The sequence below is a fragment of the Thalassophryne amazonica genome, chromosome 12 (genome assembly GCF_902500255.1).
Source record: "Thalassophryne amazonica chromosome 12, fThaAma1.1, whole genome shotgun sequence".
NCBI classification, from domain to species: Eukaryota; Metazoa; Chordata; class Actinopteri; order Batrachoidiformes; family Batrachoididae; genus Thalassophryne; species Thalassophryne amazonica.
This window is the reverse complement of record NC_047114.1, coordinates 34,901,765-34,922,853: the sequence shown is the minus strand read 5'-3', so window position 1 is coordinate 34,922,853 and position 21,089 is coordinate 34,901,765. Positions and strand designations below refer to the sequence as shown.

Below are 21,089 nucleotides of genomic sequence, written 5' to 3'. Positions count from 1 at the left end.
ACTAGCTATATTTTCACGATTTATTTGCAATATATTTAAGTTTGAGTCCTCCACACCAAAAAAAATAAAAATGTTGCAAAGCATGTTTTTGTGATTGAGCAGCAGACACGTATAATTAAAATTCAGATTATGTTCATTTTCTCTGCACGTCCAAACATTTTTTTGATGCAACAACCTGATGTTGAATTGATGCAGGTATTTTTTTGCATTTCTGTTTTCTACATTTGCTTGCATTGTCTTTGGAAGTGTTGTGACTCCTTGCTGCCACTGTATAAAATCTTTGGAGATGGCATTCAAGTCAGCAAACACACAAGTCTTTCATCACATTCCTTTTATCCATTTTCAAACATTATGGCAGCAGGTAGTAATCATTGGAGATGAATTAGTATGTGCTTTCAGACTGCATTTTTATGATGGCATTTAATTCCCTGAAATTAGATACAAACAAAAAGTACACAACATGAAATAGAAGTGATCAGGAGGAATGACTGAACATTTTCCAGCATTCACATATTTCATGCATTTTTTAATATTATGGGGTCAAGTCAGAGATGGCGAGCACCAGCATTTTACACAAATGTACGTTTATAAAAACGTCATTACCAGTATACTGACAGGGTCGGAAACAAAAAGTTTAAAGTTTTGTCTCTATGTACCAGCTAATGACTGTGTATTATTGCACAATGTTAGTTCATGTATGCATTTCATCTGGTTCTCATACTGAAAACCACATTAGACTTGTTCTTGTGCCTTACAATCTCCATGTTTATTGCACCACTGTTTATTTTTTTTATTTAGTGTGCTGTCAGGACACAATCACTATGGTTATATGAAATTACAATCATATACAGATCCTAAAACATACTGATGAGGCTAATATTGGTGCAGTGTGTACAGTACTTGATCTGTAAGATGAAAAACAGAAAATAAACTATAAATACACTGGAAAATTGTTGCAAATTAAGTTACTTATTTAAAACAATACGCGACACTAATGACACTAAATATAAAAGTAATAATTTAAGCAGATTCCAGTTCACCAATTAACAGTCAGGCTGTTAACAGAAACCAAACCAAACACAACTCATTTGAATATTTTTTTAATCAATCATACTAACATATCTCCAACCACAAAGTGACAATGCATAATTAAGCACCCCCCCCCCCGGCTCAAATATGCCTATAGACACCTGAAGAGAAAACAGGTACCACCTAACCACGAAAATGGACTATGTAAAAAGTAGATCTACCCGAGAATGACCATATTCTTCATATGTCCATTTAGTAAATCGCTGTTGCTTTCAGAAGATTTGTAAAAATCTCAAGGCAGCATCCACCATTGGAATAGCAGCTGTTCACAATAAACAACAAAAAACAATAAAAATCTTAAATGCCAGGTGCAATTAAATAGAGATAATATCAAAACAAGTGAGTTGCAAGCACTGTCAGGACTTTGAATGACTGTTGCAAGGCACTCGGACTCACGGAGGTGGCTCAAGAAGTGGGTCTTCATGACTTCACATTCTAGCAACATATGTTTAAACGGCTACGAAGAATGACAGCCAGCGCTACTCATGTAGCTTACAATCACAGAGTTCTTTGTAGATCCTCTTGCGTATCTTTGGTATGTGCTTCTGTGAGAACTGGAGCAGTTTGTCCAAAGCAAGGCATCTACAATACTGACAGGCAAGTAAAAAGTGTGAAAATTGGGTTTTCACAAAATGAAAAGTAAATTAAGGTGAAGATTAAAGTGCCACATATGAAAGTGGGAAACATAATGGTCTGTACCTCTAAGACAAAAACACCACAATCATTTTCATTGGTCTGTTGAGGGATATTCTGTGAAGAACAGGAGAAGAAAAGAATTTGTTTGTTATTGTATTACAATACAACAAAATTTGATTTCTGCACTGACGATAAAGGGACTACATTTATATAGCGCTTTTCCATCTGAATCAGAAGCTCAAAGTGCTTTACAATTATGCCTCGTATTCACCCACCAATGTTAGGGTGAGTGAATTTTCTCTGAATGAGGCATTTTTTGGACAGGTTCAACTTATACTCCAGGAAATACGGTACATCTCATGTCATTCACATGAGATGAATTTACTGTACAGGGCACTGTTTCATGTTTTTATTTTAATGTGTTGGGCAGCATTACTAACGACGCCTCACAGCAGGTCATGGGATCGATTCCCACCTGATCCTTTCTGTGTGGAGTTTGCATGTTCTCCCCGTGTTTGGGTGGGTTCCCTCTGGGTGGTCCGCCTTCTACCCACATCCAAAGACATGCAGGTTAGGTGAAATGAAAACTTTGAAAAAAAAAATTGTCCGTAGGTGTGCATGCAAGTGTGAATGTGTCTGTATGTGGCCCTGTGACAGACTGGTGTCCTGTCCAGGGTGTGTCTGGGATAGGCTCTAGCTTCCCCCCACCCCTCACAGCCCTTAATTGGAATAAGCGGTTGAAGATGAGTGAGTGAGAGTGCGTGTTGCCCAATGCCACTTTCAATATTTTGTTAGATTGTGTGCAAATGATGGCATCACATAAAACCTCACTGTACAGATTTAAAATCATAGGCAGCGTCGCTATTCGGTAATCATCACATCCGTGAAGTCTAACAATAATTCATATAAAAACATCAACTTTTGTAGTAATTAGTTTGTGGCTTTGCCTGTCTAAACCCGCATGCAGCGGTCTGATCTCACACAGGGACAGTGATTCAACACAAATAAGGATCAGCATGCTTTGGCTTTTATGTTCATATTTCAGAAGAAAAAGGTAAGTTAAACAATTCCATTTATTTTTCCAAACTTTTTAGAATGGAATAATGCAGTCACTTCAACTGGCTGACTCGCTGCTGCATGAGTGCCTCACACACAGACAGCAGGGCTGATCCAGAGAGCAGGAGACAAGAGGGACAGAATAACACGAGTCACTGAAATGTTGGTGACTTTTGAAAATAAACACGCATGTAAAAGGGTGATATACTGAGGCCAGCAAAACAGACAGTGAGAGAGACAGACAGACAACAGCAAATGGTTGATGAGGCCTTGTTTTCCCATCACTACCGCTGACAGCAGCCTTCAAGAACGCCTCAACAAAAATACAGACAGCTCCACAAGTAGTTGGACAGTGAAAAGTTCAGTACCTTTTCCTCTGTACACCACCACAATAAAGTTGAATTAAAATAAATAATACATTTTTTGGCTGTGATTGGACAATCTGTTAACAGTACCTTTTGTCTGTTCTATCATCAGTTACACAGCTTTATGGTGAGGTGGCACAGAGATGTATTTTCTTTAAACAGTATGAAATTTCAGCTCTGGTTTGCCAGAAGGCACATGGCAGCATTTAGCCTAGATTTGATCTATTTTCATGTATGAAAGTCCTCTGTTCCATTCCACCATGAAACCATGACTGATGTATTACTGTGCAGTCTCTCCAATCACAGTAACAGAAGCCAATAACTCCTTCAGAGGTGTCTAGTTTTCTTGGGGGTTTCTCTCAGACAACTTCTTGTACAATCACTCAGTTTCTGAGAACTGGCGACTCCAGACAGGCCTACCTTTTTGTACCATATGTTCAGAGATCTTAATGCATGACATGCAAAGAAAACTGGCTGTAAAAACGAGGCCTTATTATTTAATATGTCAAATTACCTATGGGCTCTGATCAAATGAGGAACTGCGTGCTGATTTGGCGCACGTTTTGTGTCGGCTGCCCTTCCTGACATGCCTCCATATTACATAGAGAATGGACATGGGAGGTCCTGAACTGGAAAGCTTTTGTTTTTGAAGCAGCTACATGAAAAATTTGGCGACAATGCTGCTGTGTAATTCCTAAATGGTAAATCTGATATTTTTGGTAAACACATTAAATTAAAGCTGAATGTCCATTGTGGTGGTGCACAGAGGCTAAAACTGTTTCACTATCCAACTAGTTATGAACCTGACTGTAGCTGCTTTGGTTTAATTAAATTTTAGACATTTATAGAAGCAGTCTCTGTAAACATTCCTTTTACGTGGAAACAGCCTGCTCCTCTGTGTCAGCTTTTCTATTAAGTCACTACAGACAAAAACATCAAGGCCACAAACTGTACCTCATCAAATGACACCGTCCAGCCGTTTTCAAATGTAGATCTGCACTTCTCTTTTGCTTCTGTCATCAAGTATTTAAGGATGTTCTTTTTGTAAGCAAAGCAGAAAGAAAAATAATCAATATTAACAATAAATACAATACAAAGAAAAATATATACACTGCATCCAGAAACTATTCACAGAGCTTAACTTTTTCTACTTTTGTTATGTCACAGGCTTGTTCCAAAATAGAGTAAATTATTCCCCTCTCTCGTCAAAATTCTACTCAACACCCCATAACGGCAACTTGAAATTTTTTATTTATTTATTTTTTTTTTTGCAAATTTATTACAAATACAAAATGAAGAAATCACATGTAAAAATTAATATACTCCATTTTGGAATAAGGCTGTAAAATGAGGAAAAAGTGAAGCACTGTGAATACTTCCCGAATGCACGGTAAAATGGAGTACATTCATTTTTTTTCCTCAAAAGTCTACTACAATATCCTGTAATGACATGAAAAAAGTTTTTTTTCTTTTGTTATTTTTGTAAATTTATTAAAAATAAGAAGCTAAGAAGCCATATGTACACAAGTATTCACAGCCTTAGTAAAATGTGGAAAAAGTGCAGCGCTGTGAATACTTTCTGGACGCACTGTATACATTAAAATGGAGTGAAAACAGTTTGTAAATGTGTTATTACCCTTGCGACTTTCAGGAGGGCACTGCCTTGGGAGTCATACATGCAGACCCTCTTTTTGGAAATGTCAGCAGTCACCAGACACCAGTGAACCTCAAGGTGGATGGGCACCAAAACGAGCCTTTTGGAAAACAAATCCACCTTTTAACCAAGACAGCAGAAATTACCTTTGTTAAGAGCTGCTCACTCACATCATTTTCCAAATAAATTGCAGATATTTCAAGAAGCTAGCCATCCATCTATTTTCTATACCCGCTTATTCCAATTAAGGGTCACGGGGGAGCTGGAGTTTATCCCAGATGCAAAGCTTTGGAAGTGGGAGGAAGCTGGAGAACCTGGTGGAAACCCATGCGAACACAGGGAGAACATGCAAATTCCACACAGAAAGGACCACGCAGGAAGCAATCCCAGGACCTTCTTGCTGTGAGGCAATATTGCTAACCATTAAATCTTTGTGCTTCCGAAACCTAGTCATATCTGAGATAATTCAAGTTTCGTTCTTGGGATGCCTTACGATCGACCTATTTTTATTAGCAATGCCATGTTCTTGTGTTTGCATGTTTGTTAGCAACATACAAGTAATCTAACTGTGGACTTATGGATGGGAAGAAGTGATCTGATTTTGGTGGTTTAGGATAACTCGATCAAGGTTGGAAACCAACATCAAATTTTGGAAATTTCAGTTTAAATCTTGGTGTAATATTTTCTCTACATCCCTGATACTTTGAAATGAGCGTGTAGAGTCACTGAACATTTCTAATCTAGTTGTATTTTTTGTCAACAATGGAGATTAGTGAGGGAAGTCACCAAGACACCCACGACAACTGTCTAAAGCACTTCTGGGATTCTGTGAATGTGACTGGAGCATATTGCAACATTTGTTTCTTGCCTCAGTAGTTAAAGCTTCATGGTGGTGCGGAAAAAGAACAAAAGGAAATTTTCCCTGCAGTTCGCCAGAAGGCACATGGGAGATATAAATGCTGATTTGATCAGTTTTCTTTCATGACTTCATTAACTTGAAAATGTTCATGTGTCCGACTTGACTATACAAAACTGGCTGTAAAAATGATTATTTGTATTGACAATAAACCTTGTTTTTAGTTTGTCTAATTACTTATGCTCTCTGAAAATTCAGGGGACTGCATTTATAATTTCCTAAATGGTTGATATTTTTAACTCCCCTGAAATAATGTTTTTTTGTGAGTCTCCTCTAACATTTTATCTATATGTCTGATTGCTGGTGTTTGTTGAATCTTGTTATATGAACTGAGATGAATAAAGTTGTCTGAACTGAACTGAAAAGCTGTACAATACAAGCACATCTTGTTTCATTTCAACTTCACTGTGTTAGTGTAGTACAGAGGCAAAATTACAAAAACTGCATCACTGTCCAGATATATGTAGAGGTCACAGTATTTTCACTCTAACCTGCTTTGTCCATCTCCTAACTCCATCATATCCTTTGGTCATGAGTTGTCTATGAAAGAAACTGTTGAGAAAATGCACCTACAAATGAGAAATTGAACCAAAGAGACAACATGACACCTTTAAAATTCAATTTAAAAAAACAACATTTTATACAACATGTAGCTCAAAGTACATCATAAATATTATTTATTCATTTATTTTGAAAACAATGAAATATGAAAGCTAGAGACCATGTTGTAGAGACTTCAGAGTTCTTGGTCGCCAGATGTAAGTCTAATTTAGCTGTGTTCAATAAAAACTGCAGCAGAGGTCAAAGTCCAAAAACAACAATTCTTTATTTGCCGGCAAAAGAAGAGGAAGTGGTTCACACTGTATTCAAAACACCAGAAGAGCTCCGATGTGACACTGGTCTATGGTTATCTTAAACCAGTGGTGTCCAGCAGGTGATTTCACTGATTAACATCCCTTTGAGCAGGTGTGTTGAGTTCATCAGTGAAACCACCTGCTGGAGTCAGTGGCTGCAAAGAAAACCTGCACCCTCTTGGCCCTTTCTGGAATACTTTGGACACCACTGCTTTAAACAGTGTTGGATGGGGCTTAGCCGCACCCTATAAGGGGACCTTTGTTCTAAATTTAACAATATTACACCATTAAAAGCATCTGTCAGTGTCATCATTTTGGACAGTCCCTGGAATTTAGAAGTTCAACTCTAAGTCATAGAAATTTCCACATTCAGGTCCTGCAGGTGCAAGCCTTTTTATTTATTTATTTATTTCCAATTTGGCCCTGTTTTTACACCAATGTGTCAGAATTTCTTTGATCCTTTTTTTTTTTTAAGTCACTTTTACTTTTCCCCACTGGTACATTTGGTTCCATTTTAAAAATAGGTTTTCTACCTTTATTTCCAGACTCTTATGATATTTTTTTAAACAGTCTATGTCTTCACACAAACATACGTTTTGCATATAATGCACTGAATACATCAAGTGCGTTTCTAAATAGTATTAACTGGTCTATGCAATAACAGAGTATACTTATCCTTCTAAGCATATACTAAATGTTGTCAGTAATACATCATGTCATACAACAATCTTTTTCCGCTTGCAGATTATCATAATATGTTTAGCACATTTCTTGTCTTACTGAAAAATTATACCACAAACTAAACATCAATAAAATTGTTATAATAACTGTTACTGGAATGCAATTTCAATATTTAAAGGTGTGCCCACAACACACTCAAGGGCTTTCCAGTTGGCAAAATGGTGGAGCCAAAAAAAAAACAAAAAAACAAACAAACAAACAAACAAAAAAAACAAAACAAAACACTAATATCAGCATGTATACTTTACATGTCTACCATGCTTTTGTGATGCAAAATGGAACTTACCAACACGTTGACACAAGTTTAACAATGAATATATGAGTTTCCGAAGAAACAAATTAAAAATCTAAAAAACGCATTAAACAAATTAAATCTGAAACACATGGGCGAATAGATCCTGAAAAGCATGTGGAAGTGGCATGCTGCAAATGTCCAATGGACATTTGCCGAGTCCCTGAGAAAAGTATTAGGTTCAGACCGGCTCATACTTAAAAACCTACACCGACTGCGCAAGTCAGTATTCATTCAGGTGTAGCTACATTAAATACTGCACAACAGCATTTCACTCAGATGAAATTTCACTGAACTGTGCAATATCAATACCTTCTTTCTTTGAATGTAGTATCATTGATAGTGCAGTATTTACAATACCAATGTTCAATGTACAGCAGTGTAAATTCAAGTGTTGAGCCTGGTTATGTTCCAACTTTGTATTCCCATTGTTACCATTTTTTTCTGCCTTATATTCCTCACATTTTTTTTTAGGTTTCTTGTTTATATCGCTTGTTTACTTATAGATTTCTTTTTTCATTGATGTGCTTTGTGTTCAGCATAATACTGCAAATTTCCCCAACCATCAGGCAAATTAAAAAAAGATTATCTTATTCTACATTTGCTCTCTATAAAACACCATATTTACATTACCCTGTGATGTGCAGACTCCATTATCAATTCTCCATACATGTTCATGACCTAAAACAAACATCAACAAGAAAAAAATTTTTTTTTAAACACACTAGTTACTTCTAGGGTAACTATGAAGGTTTCTGGTCAGAATCCTTAGTCATACCCAGATAAAATGATAAAGCATGTGTGCGTCTCAAAAAATGTCATTACTGTGAAACAGTTAAATATTTGTGGTTAGTTAAAATTTTAATAATAAGTTCCTTAATTTGTCATTGTACATACAACTAAATTTGTCCTTTTCTTTTAGCCCAACCTAATTATAGTTAGAGACAATCTAACCACTAGGAGCAGTGGGCAGCCACAGTCCGGCACCTGGGGACCAACTCCAGATGTAGAGACGCTGTCTTGGTCAGGGGCAGAGAAATGAGCAGATCCTAAATAAGCATGTTTTTGATTGTTGAACGAAACCAGAGTGACCGAAGGAAACCCAACAGACACAGGGAGAACATGCAAACTCCACATAGAAAGAGCGGGAAGCGATCCCACAACCTTCTTGCTGTGATGCATCAGTGCTAACCACTAAGCCACTGTTATTTCAGAAAGTGGAAATTTTATATATTCTCAACTGTAATACATTTCAAGCATTTTAATAATTACAGCCTACATACAGCACCAACAAAATAGTACCAAAATATCAGAATACCTAATTCAAGTTTGAGTAAGGGCCCGGTCCCACTGGGGAGAGGATTAATTGTGCATGAATTGAGTATATAAAGTACGGGCATTTGTTGTCATCCGCAACAAAAATGGCCAAAAATTACAAATGTCCCAGTATGAATTATGGATATATTAATAATGTATAGAGAATATATGATGAACAATCACAGTTGTATAACGCATGTAGTGAGGAAACAGATCCGACGCATTGCGATTATCACAGCAGTATTACAGGTGTATTATGAATGCATCGCGCACATGCTGCGCGTGCACGGCCTCTGCACTGGGGTCATAAAAGAAGCGCACTTGGGCCGTTGGCATCACTATTCACACCAGGCTCTGGAGCATTTGCTGGACTTGGACAAGTTGATTGGAGTAAAGAAGCAGTGAACAGGGCGAGTGGTGACCTCAGCGGATCGCATCAGAGCGCAGCTTGTCTGAACGATTATAACAAGAAGTTAAATCTGTTATAAACATAGGAATAAATACTGTAACAGCTGCAGACAAGAAGGAAAAAAAACACGCAACTGTTTTATCAAGCCTTGACAATGTAAACAAGTCAAATAATTACCTTTTTAGATGGCTCAAAATGCTTTCTGCAGCTTGTTCGCCGTTCGCGCGCAAATGGCCTAGCTGCAGCTTCCTCTGTGATTCAGGAGGTGATTAGAGCTGTTTTCAACAGCCAGTTTGCAGAATAAAATGATTAATCCACCACAAAATAATTATTTTATATACGCAGCATCCAGTGCAGAGCGTGTGGCAGCCGGTAGAATAAAGAACAGCGACCAGCTGTGAACACAGCGCATCTGATTTGCATCCGCCGCAAATCAGATGCAAAGCAGACATGATAAAAACGCTTTATTTGTGGCCAATCTGTATGCAGTCGCTACAACTTATTTTAGTTTGTGATGTGGACATGATGGGCACGCAAAATATCCGTTTTACAAACTGTCCCAGTCCACTGCCAAACCGCAAATCCCTGTCAGTTGCAGATATCAGCAAATGATGGCAAATATACAGCGCACAGATTGTACGGCTCAAAAATCTTGGCAAAGGAAAAACGTGTCTCTGCGGATAATTGCAGACATGTGCGGGTGTTGACCGACTCATACAAGCATGTTTCACGCATATTTCGAATTTTAAGTGAATATGAGACACTTTTGTGCACAATCCATGCGCAAATCCTCCTAAACGCCAGTGGGACCGGGCCCTAACACCATTTATGCAGTATAAATACCATGAAGCTCTGGGTCAGTACACACAACCACAATCATGGGGAAGACTGCAGATTTGACAGTTGTCCAGAAGATACACACTGACACCATCCACAAGGAGGCTACGCCACAGCAGGTCACTGCTGAAAGGGCTGAATGTTCAGAGTGCTGCATCAAAGCATATTCATGAAACATTGACTGGAAAGAAAATGTGTGGTAGGAAAACATGCACAAGCAACAGGGATGACTGCAACCTTGAAGAAACTGTCAAGCAAAGCAGATTCAAGAACTTGGAGTAGCTGCACAAGGATTGGACTGAGCCTGGACAAAGTGCATCAAGAGCCACCACACACAGACGTGTCCAGGGAATGGGCTACAAGTGTCACATTCCCAGTGTCAAACTACTCCTGAAGCAGAGACGATGTCAAAGGTTTCTTACGTGAGCAAAGGAGAAAAAGAACTGGACTATTGCCAAGTGGTCCAAAGTCATTTTTTCAGATGAAAGCAAATTTTGGATTTCATTTGGAAATCAAGATCCTAAAGTCTGGAGGAAGAGTTGAGACAGAATCCAAGGTGCTCGAAGTCCAGTGTGACGTTTCCACAAGCAGTGATGAGTTGGGGTGCCAAGCTTTCTGCTGGTGTTGATCCACTGTGTTTTATCAAGTCCAAAATCAACACAGCCGCTGACCATGAGATTTTTGAGCAATTCATGCATACATTTGCTGACAAGCTTTATGGAGATGCTGATTTCCTTTTCCAGGAGGCCTTTGCACCTGCTTACAGTGCCAACACTACTAATAAATGCTTTGCTGTCCATGGTGTAGCATGCAGGAGGTGTTGTCCCAGATGCTGAGCAGCTTCCTCAGCATCCTCCTCTCTGACACCTCCACCACTGACTCCTGCTCAACCCCCAGGACAGAGCCAGCGCTCCTGATGAGCTTGTTGAGTCTGTTCATGTCAGCTTCCTTAAGCCTGCTGCCCCAGCATAGAAGATGACATTGGAGACCACCGGGTGATGAAACATCTGCAACGTATTTCTGTATACATTGAAAGATCTGAGCCTCCTGATGCAGTCGGCTCTGAACTTTCTTATACACAACATATGTGTTTACAGTCCAGGTTGTTGTCTATGTGGACACCCAGGTACTTGTAGTAGTTCACAATGTCCACCTCAGTTCCACTGATGGTAACTGGGTTTGGACGGGTCCTCAGTCTTCTGAGATCCACCACCAGCTCCTTCATCTTAGATACGTTGAGCTGCAGGTGGTTGAGTCCACACCACTCCACCACACGCCTGTTCTCAGCCTCCTGGTTTCTGCCAATGCAGCCCACAATGACAAAGTCGTCCGAAAACTTCTGCAGGTAACATGACTGTGACCATAACCTGAAGTCTGAGGTGTAGAGTGTGAACAGGAAGGGAGACAGGACCATCCCCTGTGGTGCCCCCATGTTGCTCTTGTTGGATGTAATGTCCCAAGACCTCACATACTGTGGGCAGCCTGTAAGGTAGTTGGTAATCCAGGACACCAGTGGAGCCTCCACCTTCATGAACAAACTGCAGGGGGTCCAGTGATGATTCAACAATTGTGTGTTGAGGTGCCTCAGGAGGAGCTGGGGGAAAAGGTGGGCACAGCCCATGTTGTCAAAGCTGTTGAAGAACAAGTTTAGCTCACTGGCCTCATGATGGTCTGTCCATTTGGTCCGCCTTCTTACCATGAAGAGTGATGGTTCTCAGCTGTGGTGGACCATAATTATCCAAATGTAATTAAAAAGATGCTTGAAACATTTCAGTTGATATGTAATGGAGTTTAAGATGTATAAAATTTTCACTTTCTGAATATTGAACTGTTTCTCTTGTTTTTTTTTTTAATGCAGCTGTGTAATGTGTATTTGTGAGAGTGTGATAACCTGGTCATTGAGCCAGTTCTGATCTGCCAGGGTACACAAATCATCCAGGGTTAGCATGTGTTTCTTGTAGACCACCCGATAAGAGGGCAGGGGTTTCCCACTCACTGAAGATCTGCATTTAGTAACCTCAGACAAGACTTCTTTTACCCTGGTCAAGTAGAATTAAAAAAATTTTTAACTACTGTAGAAAAAAAGCAAATCACTGTTTTACAATGATTCTTCTCATTCTCATACGCACACATCTTGGGACAAGGGGTGGAGGACAACCGATTCTGAGATGCATTGTAATAACATTCATTGTTTGCTTTATACAACAGCTGAAATAGATCTTTGTAATTTTACTAATTTAGAAACAAGAGAAAGGGACTTACATTTACATTTCATTGGTCCTTTGACGTCAACAGGTTCCAAACAGTCCAACACGAATTTTAAATAGCAGTCCAAGCCAATTCAAAATGGTTCTCAGCCAACTTGCAAAAACGACCAGATAGTTCAATTTCAATTTATTTATTCATTTTTCCCCCCATGCATATAGCGCCAAATCACAACAAGGTTGCCTCAAGGCGCATCACACAAGTAAGGTCTAACCTTACCAACCCCAGAGCAACAGTGGTAAGGAAAAACTCCCTCTGAGGAAGAAACCTCAAGCAGACCAGACTCAAAGGGGTGACCCTCTGCTTGGGCCATGCTACAGACATAAATTACAGAACAATTCACAAAACGACCATACAGGAAATGTTGCCGGTGCACAGGGCGGTTTCCGGAACAGATACCACACCCAACTCTGGATGGAGCCGCACCTCAAACAGAGTGAAAAGAAAAAAGCAGAATAAAGCATCAGAAAGACAACAAATACAATGTAATTTGTCAGCATTAAGCAACAAGAAAAACAGTAGAAATAATAAGGTGATCGCCGGCCACTAGCCCTAAGTTTCACTAAAAGACCCAGAATTTAGATACAGTTGAGGCCGCGGCCCGCTCTGTTTACTAATAAAATGAATTTAAAAGGGTAGAAAGCATAGTAACATACTATGCCAGTGTACTAGCCATAGGAAAGGGAAAATAAGCGTGTTTTAAGTCTGGACTTGAAAGTCTCTACAGAATCTGAATGTTTTATTGACGCAGGGAGATCATTCCACAGAAGAGGGGCACAATAAAAGAAAGCTCTATGACCCGCAGAGTTTTTATTCACCCTGGGGACACAAAGTAGTCCTGCACCTTGAGAACACAAAGCCCGAACCGGTACTTAGGGTTTAATTAGGCCAGCTAGTTAGGGAGGTACCAGTCCGTAAACAATTTTATAGGTTAATAGCAGAACCTTAAAATCTGATCTCCCAGGGACAGGAAGCCAGTGAAGAGATGCCAGAATGGGTGTAATGTGGTCAAACTTTGTGCTTCCTGTCAAAAGTCTGGCAGCAGCATTTTGAACCAATTGGAGACCCCTAATGCTGGACTGCGGTAAACCAGAAAAAAGAACATTGCAGTAGTCCAATCTAGAAGAGACAAACGCATGAATCAGGGTCTCAGCAACAGCCATAGACAGGATGAAAAGGGAGAAAGATTTAATTTCAGTTTTTATTTCATGCAAAACATTTTAGTCTCGTCTTTTTTTGTCAACAGTAATGCATGTTAATTAGAACACTGACATCCTATCATCCTCATCTCATTTTCATAATGAAGAAAGAAAAAAAAAAAAAAAAAAGGTCACTGACGAATATATTTCATCTCGTCTGGTGAAATTAACACTACCTAGTTCCCCATGCACGAGCCATACAGCAATATGCAGTTCCATTCCTTTTCATTAGGTGCTATAGGTAAACCCACAGACCCCAGGCAAAGTTAAACACACACACAGAGAAAAAAATATACATATAAAATATGGCATTATCAAAGTAAAAACTGTTTTACAAATCAGATCAAGATATCAAATACAGATTTGCATGCTGGGAAAGTTCTGATTGGGAAATAGGTCACCACCCTGCTCTATTATTTTTGCAAATCTAATGACTAAGAAAAGTTAAATGTCACGTGGGGATCCCTGTTTGAGAATTTGTGGTATTTACAAATCACTGTGCCTTCTCAAGCAGTAAAGGCCACACAACAAAACAACCTTTACATGTGATGAGGATGTGTAGGCCAGAAATCTACCTGCTACTGAAATCGGCATTGAATTTCCTCTTCAGGTGTCTCAGTACGTCACTTCTTTGCAGTGGGATAAAACTTCCATATATTCTGTAGAAGTCACTGAGGAATTCTAGAGAGGTTACAAAGAGTATTATTCTCAAAATGTCATGAAAAGTATATGTACTGTAAAAATGTGACGACAAAAAAAAGTAAAAGTGGATATACCATGTATGGCGTTTGTCAGTGCATTACTGCTGACATCATTATGGTGCTGGCTTTGAGAAGATTCTGTCTTCTTGATGATCCGCTCATCATTTTCTCCATTTACACGATGGTCCTGATCCAGACGAACACTTGTGTGCTGTCCTGATGGACTGTCAACGTCAAATATTTTAAATAATCCCATTTTGTTGGGTTCATCCAAAAAAACACTACATGTACGATTGTCCTTCATGGGATTGACAGTGGGACAAAGTCTGTGTGAGTTAGCAATGTCACAAAACTGTCCTGACATTTTTGTTCCTCGAGATGGCAGTGCTGTTGCCATGTTTCCTGTAACTGTTCCAGCACCAACATTTGGCTTTGCAACCAGGTTTTGCAAAGAGCTATTGGAAACATGTGTCCCTGACAATCCATCAGATTCACATGTAGTCGGGACACAGTCCACTTCTCGATGCCTGTCCGCTGAACGTTGACTGTCAAATCCTAGAGGTGATTTCCTGATTTTTGAATTTTCTAGACTTGATAAGTGGAACTTGACAGCTTTCCTTTTACATTTGTGGAACTTGGTCTTTAAATGAGCACTCGGGCTGGGGCCAAATCCACAACCTTGTTTCTTAGCTGTAAACACCCCAAAAAGAAACTGTTCTTTTCTGCGCTTTCTCCACAGCCAAAACTGCAACCTCGAGTTCAATCGTCTCTTGGCATGCACAGAGGTTTGAGAAACCCCCTTAATAGATGGCACTGCACCCTGCTTTCTCTTGGGATATTTTGCTTTGGTCCGGTGGCTCTGCATTCGTTTCATTAGCGACACTGACCACTAAAGACAGTTAATGGTGTTGGAGAAGAGATGATCTCATGAAGTTGTGGGTATCCTTTTGGCCGCTGCAATGGTGGTCAGAGCCAAATCATTTGGAAAGGCCGACAATGCAGATTTCTTTGGTTCTTCTTTGCAACAGAGAAACACTCTCTCAAAGCCATAGTTCATTACTTCAGTTTTATATTTGACTCCTGGAACAGAGAACAAACAAGTTATTAAACACAGGCTCTCATTATGGGATTATGTCTGTTTTAAAATTAAAGTCATACAATTCTTAGAGTTCAATTAAATTTAGTAGTTCCCCTATACTTTTTTCAGGCCAAGTGGTACTTACAAAAACACTTCAAATTACGAGGTCAGACAAAATGGCACTGCTGCACATTTAACCAGCACACTGCCACACAATTCGACGGGCCAATGTGACCAACTGCGTGCTGCGTTATATAAAATAATTATTCAGTAGTGGAATAATCATTTGCTCTCAGAGACTGGCTGATAAAACTATCTTTAATCGCTCCGGAAGCACAGGAATTTTCTACGCAGCTTTTCTCGTGCACTTCATGGGGTGGAGAAAGCATTTTGGGATAATCTCAAAGGTAAATTTATAATATTTATATTGTAATGGCTTGGTAAGACAGCTGCATTTTCACTCATAAGCATCTGTAAAACATCTGCAAAATTGTTTATTATGGACTTAGACAGTTGTTTGACTGACGCTGTCACTGACAGACTGAACGTCTGTTTACGTTTTTACGTCTGAACCAACATGGTCACGCATGTGCATTCCCAGAGTGTGAAAAGGCTTATTCCATAAATATAAGTTTGTAGTTATATATAACTAGTGAGGTTCCTTTATTTTTTTTTATTTTTTTTATGTAAAAACTGTCAGACTCATACTTTTCATTGTTATGTTTGTGCCCTTTTTCAGGCATACAGACTATAACCAAAATGTACCATTTAAAAACAAAACCTAACTAGGACTTGCAAGCAGTCATATACAGGCCCTCGTGCCGCGCAAAAGCCTACCCAGGCCAGCGCGTCTGTCAAGGATTTTATATAGTTCATGCTTATATTATCATTTATTTCCTTTTATGACTACGTGTACTTTTCCTCTTTGTGAGAAGAGGAGGTTTTAAAAAGAAAGACTTGTCTGCATTCTTCATGATTGAGCACACTATTTTTCATTTTGCATAAGTGCCTTATCCTGTTTTTGACGAGCCACAAGGCTCATGTCGCAGGAATGGAAGGTTTCAGCCGCTACCTTGCCTTGCTATCTCCCTCATGCAGACATGACTCATGTGTAACCTCTCCCTGACTGTCCTTGTTTGTTTTTTTTCTCATGTTGGTGAACTAAATAAAAAGCCGAGTCAGAGGAGGGGATTTTAGGAGAGCTTTGGAGCTGAGCACTTACAAGCTGCTACTGCCCGCTCTCCTCCTCTGCGCAGAGCATAAAAAATATATTTGTCTCTCTCTGACTGGCTTCTTTACAGTGTCTGTGCCTCTCATTTCTTTAAAACAGGGTGCAAACCCAACAGCATCCCCTTGTGACTAGATGTGAGCAGGTGCATACAGGGGCAGACCTTCATCACACAGTTCAAGTTTCAAGCAAATCGGACAATGCATGTAGGAGTTTTGTGAAGTTGATTGTTGATCCACTAGGGGGTGCTCATTGCTCAAACAGAGGGGCCAGGTGTGTTAAGGGGCTGACCCTCATGACACGTGAAGATTCAAGTCAATCAGGCAAAGCATGAAGGAGTTATCATGACTTGATGATCCATGGTGAAGGTTCAAAATGGCAGCACAATAGCGGCCACACCCTTCGACAGAGAAAAGCTTTCGATAACTTTTGATCAGTATCGTCTCTGGATGATCTGAAAGAAATTTAAAGTTCATTGGACAAAATCCTTAGGAGGCGTTCGTTCAAATACGTGTGGAAATCACACCAAAATGACAAGAAAATTCAAATGGCCGACTTCCTGTTTGGAGTAAACCAGTGGTGCAAGAGACTTTTTTGTACGTCTATGCAAGTCACACGTGTACCAATTTTCATCTCCCAACTCCAAAAAAAAACCCCTATGGGGAGGGGTTTGTGAAAGTTCCAAGGGAGCGTTATTGAGGCATTTTGCCCCACCCATGGGCAACGCCCCTATGAATTGTAAAAGGTTGTCGTGCTTGACCTGTGTAGCAATTTTCATGATGATATGACAAAATTAAAGCTGTCAAAGGGAAAAACATAATTTCATGGTGAACATCGCCTACGTTCACCAACTTGTTCTGCATGTTTTAGAAGTGGAATGAAGTTGATGGGGTTAACTATGTGACATCAATACCTGTTAGAGTAAAAATAGGACATTTCCTGTTACCACCGGGGAGTGCTATGGTGGAGGTGGGACGTTAATATATGCAGACGTTCAGGGCAGAGCCCTCATCATGTCCAGCAAGTTTGAAGGATCTACGATGAAGTATGTGGGCATGACAGCCGTTCGAAGTGAAACGGCGTGCTCCGAAAAGCACGCCAAAGTTTGACGAACCCTAGCAGCCACACCTTTTGACCTACAGAAATTCTTTTGATTACCATGGGGTCCTGATGATGTGGACCAAATTTGAAGATGATTGGAAAGACAAGTATGTTCAAATGTAAGTACTGGAAATGGCAAAAATTACCTCAAAATTGAAACTTAAAATCAAAATGGCACACTTCCTGTTGACATTTCACCATTACGTTGAGACTTTTGTGCGTCCTAGCATGGTAAATGTGTACCGAATTTTGTGAGGCTACGACGAAAAACCCCAATGCGGAGGGTTTTTTGAAAATTTCTAGGGGGTGCTATTTTGCCATTTCGCTGCGACCGTGTATGAGACCTCCAAAATATCGAGTTTCGGATCCAGCTGGACAACTTTGCAAAGTTTGGTGAGTTTTTGAGCATGGGAAAAGGCCGAAATTTGGATTTCAAAGGTGAGAATAATAATAAATAACCAGCAAAATTACAGCAGACCGATTCGAAGTTCCGAGTGCGCATGATGCGAATCCACTTCCGGTCACCGCTATCGTTACAAACAAACCCACGTGCACGCGCGTCAGGCACTGCTTACTGTTGCATCAGGCTTTGTTTACATCAGCGATTCATGCTTATCTCACTCTCAACACTTGGACTTCAGTGATACACAGCTCCGAGACCAGCAGCAGATGTTAGTGGTAGTAGTAACTGGTAGTAGAGGCAAGATGGGCAGGATGGGAAGGATATGTGCAGTTACAGACTGTGGGAATAGCACATAATCTACTGAGAGATGGAAGCAGAGTGTGGTACACAACTGCAGGTTTGCATCTGGGGATTGTGATTGCCCAAGGCCATTCAGCTATTCCCATTCCCAACTGAGCCAGCCAGGAGAGCAGAATGGACAAAGTTAGTGAACAGAAAGCAGCAGCTGGGGTCCGGCAATGTAAAGAACTGGATACCCAACAAGAATTCTCGTGTCTGCAGTGTACACTTTACTGATGGAAAACCCACAGAACTGCACCCAAACCCAACACTTCAACTTGGCTATGAGCTAAAGCAGGTGTGTGATAATAAAGCTTATTTCTTCATGATGTTTCGACCTGTTTTAGTGCTTGTTGATGCCTCCACTACAGGGAGTGACATTAAGCTTTTTCATTGCCTGTTTTGGTGCAGGCTGGTGACCAGTTTTACCTGCCTGAAAAAGTTTTTCCACTTGCCCACTTTTTCATTTCCTACCAGAAAACATTTATTCTTCTCACTTTAGGTGCAAAATGTCCTTGAAGGGCGTGCGCTCATGAGCGATATTGACGTTTTTTGACGAAGCGTGTAAGGCACGGGTTTGTTTGTAACACTGGCATCCCATCAACCCCTGCGCGCGTGGAACTCTGATAACAGAGGTGGGCGATACTGGGAATTTTGGTACTGATCCGATACCAAGTAAATACAGGCCCAGTATTGCCGATAGATACTTTTTCATATTTAAACTTCATAGATCCAAAAGACCTAGGATAGAATTTCGCCAAACACTGTACGTGACAACAAAATATTTTATCACAATCAACATTTTTGTGTAAAAAAAATATCACTCAACACAACTTAAAATCTCCTGAGGTATGGGCTGACAAACCACAATACAAGGGTGCGTTGCTCCGTGTTGTGTGACACAGCGCAGCTCTTACACAGAGTAGACTTTATATGCGCAGCAGTCTGTGCGTGCGAGAGGGAAAAAAGCTCGAGTATCGATCTTTTTACACGAGGATCGCTCAATATTAATACCAGCGTTGGTATCGATATTAGGATCGATCCGCCCACCTCTATCCGATAAGGCTTATTGGGTCCTCGTGGGACTTTTTCCTACTCGGGCCATAATAATTCCAGACCTCCTATGTTACTTTGCACTCAGATGACTCATTGGTATGCGGCACATTTGCACAACCGATACCCCAGCGAAAAATGTTAAGTCAAATAAACTTTTGTCTGACATACCCACATTGTTAAAATGTGCAAGCTAACCTAGCTAACACAGATGAGGAATAAATGACGAGCTAAGAGGCCAGGCGAAAAAACTGTCTTACCATTACAGGTTTGAATCACTGAAATTTCAGGTAGTATAAGTCCATGTTTGACAATAACCTACTTACTTCATATCGCTGAGCAATCATTTAGTAACATTTTTGTTGGTGCAGAAGTTTCTTAGATGCTAACATCATCCTTCTGCTTCTTTTCATTTTACGGTGGTTGGCAGACAATGCTGCATTACCGCCACCTTCTGCTCCGGAGAATAGAGACGATACAATATGCCTTTCGAAATATATAAACTAAAACCTTCATGTTTTGGATTGTGCCGACGCAAATTCACTGTTGTACTGCTTTCCAGTTAAACCTCAAATCTTAAAAAAAAAAAAAAGTGAACTTGCTCATGGACTCGTACATAATATTCATTTCACAGACTGCTTCAAACTCAGTTTGAAGCTGAAATGGGACAGCTCCAAATGTCACCATTTTGCCAGTACCTGACCCCAACTAACTCCCGAGTCCCGACCAATCCATAAATGACAAGAAGGATACTAGACTAGGTTGACTTGGACAGGATGAATGAAGCCCAAGCAAACCCCCTATTTAACAGTTAACATAGAAGCTAACCCTTACCAAAAAGTAGTATATGCAAGTATGTTTCAAGTATACTTCTAGTTTACTTTTTATATACTTATCAGTACTATTTTTTGGTAAGGGAAGGCTAACAGGCTAACATGTTGTTTGATTGATTACATAGTTTACTTTCTTCCACTCAGTGTGGTTAATGTGCTTGGTTTCAGTGCAGAAGGTTCCGGGTTCAAATCCCACCCCTGCCACATTTCTCCATGTAATGTGGAGTTGCGTCAGGAAGGGCATCCAGTGTAAAACCTGTGCCAATTCAACATGCAGATCCACCTTGGATTTGCTGTGGCGACCCGAGTGCAAACATGGGAGCAGCCGAAGGGACTTACTTTTACTTTCTTCCACTCAGTGTGAACCAAGGCATGGTGCAAGTGTCATTGCTAGTGTACAAATAATAGTTGTAATTTTGACACCCAGTGCCCACATAGTGGAAATCTAAACACAGCTAGCCTAAATTAATAAGTCTAAAGTGGGTCAATGAGCTTGCAGTGTCATGGTTTGTGTTTTTTGTCACTTCCCATTGTGCTTTTATTCTGGTGTGTCTGTACTTTGTGATTTCCTTGGCTTTACTTCCAGCTCATTGGCACTGGATCGGTTATTTCACTGTTTATTGAGTCATATACTAAATAGCCATTTACCCCAGTATCAGAACATGTCGCTTTTATGTCAGTCCTGTTAATCCTCTGTGTTTGATTTTCTGTTATCTATCTCCT

General features: G+C 40.0%; 1 protein-coding gene across 1 annotated transcript; it reads right to left on the bottom strand.

Moving 5' to 3' along the window:
- Nucleotides 1-1,095: 1,095 nt before the first annotated feature.
- On the bottom strand, nt 1,096-19,946 carry LOC117521598 (sentrin-specific protease 5-like). The gene is made up of 10 exons (XM_034182927.1): nt 19,860-19,946; nt 14,407-15,411; nt 14,206-14,311; nt 12,058-12,205; nt 8,237-8,284; nt 6,208-6,285; nt 4,783-4,920; nt 4,101-4,184; nt 1,789-1,839; nt 1,096-1,679 (listed from the first exon to the last, which is right to left on the bottom strand). Exons 2-10 carry the CDS (start codon nt 15,203-15,205, stop codon nt 1,569-1,571), a joined length of 1,563 nt encoding a protein of 520 aa, XP_034038818.1. The 5' UTR covers nt 15,206-15,411; nt 19,860-19,946; the 3' UTR covers nt 1,096-1,568.
- Between the last annotated feature and the right edge of the window lie 1,143 nt (nt 19,947-21,089).

Excerpts from the sequence above, each read along its gene's own strand:
- LOC117521598 (XM_034182927.1), bottom strand. The coding sequence starts at position 15,205 with ATGAAACGAATGCAGAGCCACCGGACCAAAGCAAAATATCCCAAGAGA. Across the intron at positions 14,312-14,406 it reads ACTGACAAACGCCATACATG|AATTCCTCAGTGACTTCTAC; the intron begins GTATATCCACTT and ends TAACCTCTCTAG. Across the intron at positions 12,206-14,205 it reads AATGCCGATTTCAGTAGCAG|GGTAAAAGAAGTCTTGTCTG; the intron begins GTAGATTTCTGG and ends CTACTTGACCAG.